General features: G+C 37.3%; 1 protein-coding gene across 1 annotated transcript in view; it reads left to right on the top strand.

Moving 5' to 3' along the window:
• BIRC6 (baculoviral IAP repeat containing 6) overlaps positions 1-8,383 on the top strand; it is a 266,821-nt gene that overhangs the window by 214,249 nt on the left and 44,189 nt on the right. The window contains exon 67 of the mRNA XM_006168813.3: positions 2,150-2,360. Coding sequence (XP_006168875.1) covers positions 2,150-2,360 — 211 coding nt within the window. The remainder of the gene's footprint in view (positions 1-2,149; positions 2,361-8,383) is intronic.

The following is an 8,383-nucleotide window of genomic DNA, read 5'->3' as shown; positions in this document are numbered from 1 at the left end:
GGGAAAGAGAGAACTGAGCAAAAGAGACTATAGGTCTTACCACGAGTGTTTCACTTTTTTGTCAGGATAATCAGTTTGAGATATTGCTCATGTATGTTACGTTTGTTTTTAGAAATTCATTTATTTCCTGTAACTCTTTCCACATAATTCCCAGCCTTTAAAAATAGAGAGTTTACATAAATGTCTTCTATATGTATGTTTTGTAACTTCACTCAAATATAGATGTGAAAGATCTACTTTATTTTAAATGCTCTATAGGTAGAATCATTTGGATTTTTTTTTATATAGTTATGTTGGTTGTTTTCAGTTTTTGGCATTGAAAATAGTATTATATCAACATCCTTGTTTCAGGGTAGATAGTAATAAATAATGCTGAATCATAGACCACATACACTTTACATTTTAATAGCTAATGCCACATTGATTATATCTAATCAGATTTCTACTGTGTGTATAAGTTAAGCTTTCTCACACCTTCACAAATACTGGTGTTACATTGTATGCTTATTGATTAGTAACTTTGGGTTTTAATTTGGACTTTACTGAATAATGTATGTACTATGTTATATTGTAAAATTATAGTGAATAGAATGTAACTATTGATCAGGATCAACAGTTAGCATAATGGCTATGTCACTGGACTCTCATGTAGTTCAAGTTCCAGACCCAGTGGCTTATACTCATGCCGGGCACATGTGCTTGCATGCCCAAGATCCTGAGAGGAGAATGGAGAAGAAGGGATTGCCATGTGGCCATTCCCCCTGGGGGGAGGTGATTTCTCTCTCTCTCTTTCTGGTGAGCACACGCATCCTATAGCAAAAACCTCTCCGCTCTCCCCCCGCCGCCCCAGAAAAAAAATGTAACCACTGAGCATGACTTGGAAAAGAGGCTTTAATTTAAACACACCCCAAGTATATATGGAGATTTTGTATATGATAAAGATAGTGGATTAAATTTTTAATGAGTGAGGAAAGAATGGTAGTTCTACTTTCTACCCCTTTCCTCTGCAACATCTTTGGAATATGTAAATTTAGAACTTACTCTGCCGTCACGTTGCTCATCACTGAATAACCTGCGTCATTTGAACTAATTTTATCACGTCCTTTTATCCCTTTACATCACTTGGCCACATTACATCCAGGATGCTAGGCGATGCCGCCTCCGCCTCCTCCTCCTCCGATGCTCTAAGCCCCATGTGGCAGTGTGAACATTGGGGCCGTTTCTACCTCTAGTTGGTACTTTCCTCCCCAGTTCTTCTTCCCTAGTTTATTTTCTGTGTATCATTCATATTACTTACTAACTTCTAAAACTTCGTTACTAATTTTCATTACTTAGAGTGTAGGGTTTTTGTTTGTTTTCTTCACTCCTTTATTTCTAACATATCCAACAGGATTTCAGCAGATGGCTGTTCAGTAACTGGTGTTGGAAAAGTTGTTCGATCCTTATCTTACATAATTCGCAAAAGTAAATTCCAGTTGGAATATAGCTACAGAACCTACTGAAATAACTGCTAAAGGCCTTAGAAGCAATGTACAATGGGATTAAAGCAGATTTATTTTGGTGTAAAAAATTATGAAATCCATGCACATTTTTTTGATAGCATGCATTCTTGATGAACTTCTTGAAGATTGCTCATGCATTTGATTTTATGAAAAATTTTATTTGACTTGCAGCTAGTCAATGAAAATTAGCTAGTAATTGGAAGTTTTATACACGCACACACTTTTTTGCTGACAAGGATGTTGATTTATTAAAATAAACTTTTTATAAATTTCAGCACCATTATCCTCTTAATATAAGATGTAGTAGCTTTTTTCAACCTAATTTTTGAGATATATTTTTATTTCATACTAATATATTTAGTGCCTTGGCTATTTAACCATTTTTTATATGTAATATAACCAGTTATTTAGTTACATTGGTTATTCTTTCTCCAACTCTCTATACCTTAATCATTCTTTTTGTTTCTCAAGTGCCTGTTACTATACTTTGTACATTGATGACTGATAAACATATGCTGCTTTGGCCAATTTACCAGTTAACCAATTAACCCCAAGGTCCAAGTAGAGGCTACACTGCTGTGCTGTGGACCTATTTTATATTGTACGTGTCCCTCATTTTGTACTTTTCCTTCTATTCTTTCTTACAGTTCTAGATATGGCGAGACATGTGCCACTCTATCGGGCTCTTCTGGAATTGCTCCGGGCCATTGCTTCTTGTACGTCCATGGTGCCCCTACTATTACCTCTTTCTACAGAGAATGGTGAAGAAGAAGAAGAACAGTCGGAATGTCAAACATCTGTTGGTACATTACTAGCCAAAATGAAGACCTGTGTTGATACCTATACCAACCGTTTAAGGTACTATACCATGTTCATCTCTCTTGACCTTTCCTGTAACATTGTATTTTAAATAGCTCTGTGGGTGTTTTTCGTGTTGTTTTTTCAGTAAAGTATGTAGCTTAAACACAAGCACACTCCATACACATAACACACACACAATGTAAAAAGTAATGACATATTTTTCTTTTTAATTTTTAATAATATTTATTATTATTATCATCATTACTATTACTTTAATTTGACCAGAGAGGGGGAAAGTGAGAAATCAAGCCACCAGGTCTGAGACACAAACCTTGGCTGGCCGTGGAAGTCCAGTGCCTCAACCACCACGCCACCTGCCGGCCCTTTGACGTATTTTCCTATCCCAAAGCACGTCATGACTTTTCTGATGACCTAATATATAAATGTAGAAAGAAGTATGCACTCAAGTCCTATAATCAGAAACATTTATTTGTAATGGCTTATCAGTCATCTGTCTATATGATCCTGTAAGTGTATGTATGAGGTTTTTCTTAAAAGCTATCATATTTTACCTATTAAACAAATAGGTGCCAGTTTTACTCAGTATTGATGTCTAGGCAGTTTTGATGTCAGTAAATATGTGTCACTGACATAGTTCTTAATATTTCCAATTCTCAATATATGTAGATGCTTTGTTTTGTCTACCTCTTATTAATAGGTATTTAAGTTATTTGCATTTCATAATAACCGCTACATACATCTTTTGGGGCTTGTAGAAGTCTCTGCAGGGTAGAATCTTTGAGTGAAATTGTTATGGATAATTCCTGTTTTATTTTGATAAATAAAACAGTTCTAATTTATACTGTAATCTTTTATGAATACTAGAGGATTTAGGTTTTTTTTTTGTTGGGGCTTCAATAAAGTAGAATGTTTATGAATAATTGAATTTTTAATTATTTTTGGTTTGGGTTTATACTTAGTAGATTCAGATGACGAGTTCTGTTATCAGAAACTCTTTAAATATAAACCTAGAAAACCTTTTCCTTTCTTGTAGCAGAATCTATTCAGTGGTTGTCAGTTTTTCTTAAAAATGGCCCAATTTTTATCTTGAAGGCATTTATACTGCTAGTGGAAGTCTGTTCCCTTGTCTTATTTTTGAGTCAGTGTTCTTTACCAACTTTGTACTCTGTTTGCTTTACTGGCATCACTTCTCTTTTAAGAACCTACAACTTGGGACCAGCAGATGATGTAATGGGTATATCACTTGACTCCCATGTAGTTGGCCATGGTTCAAGTCCTGTACCCGGTGACTTAAAACTCAGAGCGGGTGCATGTTCATGTGTGCCCAAAATCCTGAGAGGACAGTGGATAAGAAGGGATTGTGGTGTGGCCATTCCCCCTGGGGGATGATTTCTTGCTTCCTGTTTCCCTTTCTCTCTCTGTCTATTCAGTAAGCACGCTCAACCTACAGCAAAAATCTCTCTTAAAAACAACAACAACAAAACCTACAACTTAATAAAGTATAGATTTAACAGTGGCAGCGACTTGGTCATTGCATAAGTGGTTTTGTCAGTCTTTACTTGTGAGGGAAAAAAAATCAATGTATCAGATAATCTAGACTTCGTGTTTGAATATGCTGATTTATCACTTGGAAATCTAATGGCTCGGGCAAGGCTTGGTGGTGTACTTGTAGGCCCAGTTACGTGGAAGGCCAGGACAGGAGAAGTGTGATACAGTGATAAATAAAAAACAAAATCATTAAAAAGATATCAGCTCGGGATCAGCAGTTAGCGTAATGGCTATGTCACTGGACTCCCACGTAGTTGATCGCGGTTCACGTCCCGGACCCGGTGGCTTAAACTCACGCCAGGCGCATGTACGTGTGTGCCCAAGAACACAAGAGGAGAATGGAGGAGAATGAATTGCGGTGTGGCCACCCACCCACCCCCCACCCCCGGGGGTGTGATTTCTCCCTTTCTATCTCTGTCTTTCTGGGGAGTGCCCGCGCCCTATAGCAAAAACCTCTTCCCTCCCCCCAAAAAAACATGATGACTAAGCACATAAACAGAGAGCTCATTTCATTTATGTTATTGTATCTTTTTGGTAACTCTGCGCAGTAATTATTAGGAATTCTATTTTATCAATAATCACTATTGTCTTTTATGTTAAGAATTGAATATGGTTTTTTTTTTTTTTTGAGAGGATTTTGCTATAGTGCACGGGTGCCCACCAGAAAGACAGAGACAGACAGATAGAAAGCAAGAAATCACCCCCCAAGGGGGATGGCCATGCTGCAATCCCTTCTCCTTCATTCTCCTTTCGGATCTTGGACGGGCACACACACACGTGCAAGCGTAAATTTAAGCCACCAGGTCCAGGACTTGAACTGTGGTTTACTACATGGGAATCCAGTGACGTAGCCATTACGCCAACTGCTGGTCCCAAGAGTTGAATATGCTTCTTAATTGAGATCCCCTGTGATCTTTTGTACTAAGCGGCCTTTATTAAGAAAAAAAATTTATGGGGCTGGCTGGTGGCATGGTGGTTAAGGGTGCTAGACTCCCCCCACATGGCTGACAATGATTCAAGTCCTGGACCTGGCAGCTTGCCTTCTCACTTTAGCTCTCCCTCTCTCTCTGTCTCTTGCTCGCTCTCTCACTCTGTCCCTCTTTGGTGAAATTAAAATAAATAAATAAATAAAGTTAAATGAAGTAATCATTAAAAAAAATACTGTTGTTCTTATAAAAAGAGAAAAAGAAAAATATATCAGGGCCAGCAGGTAGTATGGACAACCATGGTTTGAATCCTGGACCTGGTGGCTTGCTTTCTCACTTTCCTTCTCTCTCTCTCTCTCTCATCAACTTAAAATAAAAAAAAGAATAAACAAATATTAAATAATTTAAAAATATAAATAAAAAGAAATGGTGAAAAGATACATGCTGTTGATATCCCTACCTTATATTCAAGGTTTGGCATGTTGAGAATTCGTTTTCAACTTTACAGAGATAGTAAAATCTATTCTGCCAACAGTTAAAGTGTAATTGTTTTTCATTGTAATAGAACTCTAGTAAAACAAGTGAAAGAATCCAGTCTTCTAAAGCTTGTACCTGCACACTTTGGCCATAATTCGATTAAAAATAATTTGTTTATTAATTCATTTATTTTTAATTTGACAGATACACAGAGAGAGGGAGAAAGAGGGAAAGTGAGAAAGCAAGCTACCAGGTCCAGGTCTTGAACCATGGTCAGCCATGTGGGAGTGTCCAGCACCTTAACTACCATGCCACTGGCTGGTCCCCATAATTTGATTTTTAACATTTCTGTCAACCAAAGAGCAACCTTTTCTTTCCACACACCTCTCTGCCCCATCCCCAACTGTATTTCAGAAAATCCCCACCATACTCTGAGAAGAGAATGATCAGAAACATACATTCTGTTTATATATCAATTACTTTCAGAGCATATTTCAGTACTTTGTCAGGTTTTGCAGTTATGACTTTAAAAATAATATTTTTGTCTCTCACTAAAATCTATGGATGAATAAAGTATATCTATTTTACCTAGTGTGTGTTTTTTTTTTTTTTTTTTTTTTTTTGAAGAGGTTTTGCTATAGGGCGTGTGCACTCACCAGAAAGGCAGAGAGAGACAGACAGACAGACAGAAAGTGAGAAATCACCCCCCAGGGGGGATGGCCATGCTGCAATCTCTTCTCCATTCTACTCTCAGGATCTTGGGCACGCACGCACACGCGCCAGTGCTAGTTTAAGCCACTGGTTCTGGAACTCAAACTTCAGTCGACTACATGGGAGTCCAGTGACATAGCCATTACACCAACAGCTGGTCCCTTTATTTTTATCTAGTTATTTTTATTTCTTAAAAAAGAGCAAGTAATGGGTTTAACAATTTTGTCTAGATAGATTACTGCCTGGTAATTTTCTTACAACTTATTTCTGCTTTTTTTCTTTTTTTTAAGCACACAAACAAAAGGCAGGCAGATATTTTTGTTTTCAGCTGGAATTATATTGAACTTTGTTATGTTAGATAAAGAAAAATACAGATATACTATTTACTCCGCAGATCTTTGGGTGATGATTGTGGCTGTATACAGTGATTTCTAATGAAATTTTTGTTTTGTGTTTGTTACATTTATAATTTTATCTTTGTTTTGGGAATGGGAAAAGTTAAAGAAAATGTTTTGGCCAAGTACAAAGGAGTATACTGTTACTGCTGGTGGAAACACCCTAAATGAGATGGTCTGATCTTAAGGCCTGTGCCTAAACCCAACTAATTTTGATCTGATAATTCACAGCATGAGGAGGTTCAGTAGCTTAGCATACTCCCAAGCCTGAAAACTTTTATAAGAGGAGATGGAAAGATATCATTAAGAAGCTGGGAAGGATTATTTTAAAAATATAAATAAACAAAAAAGAGAAACAGGAGGGAGGAGATGGAAAAGAAGTACTCCCAACAGGAGTTGAAATTCTTCTTAGAAGGAACAGTAGGTGGCGTGGTGGTTAAGGGTGCTGGACTCCCACTTGGCTGAGTCTGGACCTGACAGCTTGCTTTCTCACCCCCGCCTGCCCCTCACTCCCCTGTTAATATGAAGGGAGAAAGGAAGGGGGGGAGGGAGAAAGGAAGAAAGAAAAGTTAAATAAAATAATTCTTTTTTAAACAAAGCAAAGAAATTCTTAGAATGCAGAGCCTCACTATTTGTGAGGAAGAAAGAACTTTTAGCTTTTATACCACTGATGCCATATTTACTTAGAATTTTTATTTAAGTAAAAATTTTTTGAAGATGAGCTTATAATTTATTTTAAGAGGGTAAGTTGAAATTATCTTTCAGAAGAACCAGTATCATTTCATAAGCAGGAGATAACTGTAAAAAATGAATGGTTTAGTGAAATAGAACAGCCTTTGCTGTAGAAACATATTCATGCACAAAGAGGTATAACCATTTTATTCATAAAATGAAAATTGGAAAAAAGTGAACAGAGGATGGTTTAACTACATTGTAGTATAACCATGAGTTTAACGTTTTGCAGCAATGAAAGAGATTTATATTTTTAGATGTAAAAAGACCTTCTAGACATTTAATTTTATTTATTTATTTATTTATTTTTTTATACTTTGTTTTTTATTATAAATTTTTTTTCTCATCACAACACACATATGAATTTTCCATCCAAAATACACTGTGCATTGGCTCAATCAAGCACATCAACATACATGTTCTCGGCAAATGATTTCCCCATTCCCGTGTCCTGCATACTTTGTTTTGCCATCCTAGATTCCCCATCCCCCCCCTCTGCCATGTCCCATCTTCCTCCTCCATTGTCCCTAACATTCATGATTGCCCTCAATGCCTTCCGCCCCCCCCATTCAATTGTTCTACCAATGAACTCAATTAGTCTAAGTATATCCACTAGCTAGCACGGCTGACATATCCTTACACATGTATCCAAATCTGATCCTAGGCATAAACCCCAGGGAGTAGAATGAACATACTATAAAGTAGACCCCAGTTGTGTCCATACAACTCTCTTCAGTCATCAAATGTGCATTTTTTTTTTCCTCCTGCTTATTATTTTTTTTTATATTAAACTATATTGCCTAACACTCATTCCCTGAGTATCATCACAACACACCAAGTGTAGTTTCCCATCTAGGATAAACTGCATAGTGTCTCAATCAAGCATGTCGTCACCAATACTGTTCCATTTCTACTTTCATACATATAAATATGTTTTTTATCCTATGTTTGACCCTCAGCCCTTTCCCCCTCTCCCAATTACTCTATCTCTGCTATAGACAGCTATCCTCCAGAGGGGTCATTGAAAATGCGATACCTGCGAGTAGAGGGAGAGGGGCCAGGAGTCCAAAGTTTTTAACAATAGGGAAAATAGATTCCATTCAAGGTTGGATCAAGTGTGGGTCTCGTGCAGTTCCGCAACTGTAGGTGAGTCTCCATGGAATACAGTTTCAGGAAAGCAGTTCTGGTAAGCAGAGTTGACCATCAGTTGATGTGGCACAGCAGCCATCTTGTGGTTCGCAGGAATGGTGTTGTGGAGGTTTGAAGCGAG

This window comes from Tupaia chinensis, unplaced genomic scaffold (assembly GCF_000334495.1).
Source record: "Tupaia chinensis unplaced genomic scaffold, TupChi_1.0 Scaffold146177_1, whole genome shotgun sequence".
Classification (NCBI taxonomy): Eukaryota; Metazoa; Chordata; class Mammalia; order Scandentia; family Tupaiidae; genus Tupaia; species Tupaia belangeri.
This window is presented reverse-complemented; position numbering and strand designations above follow the sequence as displayed.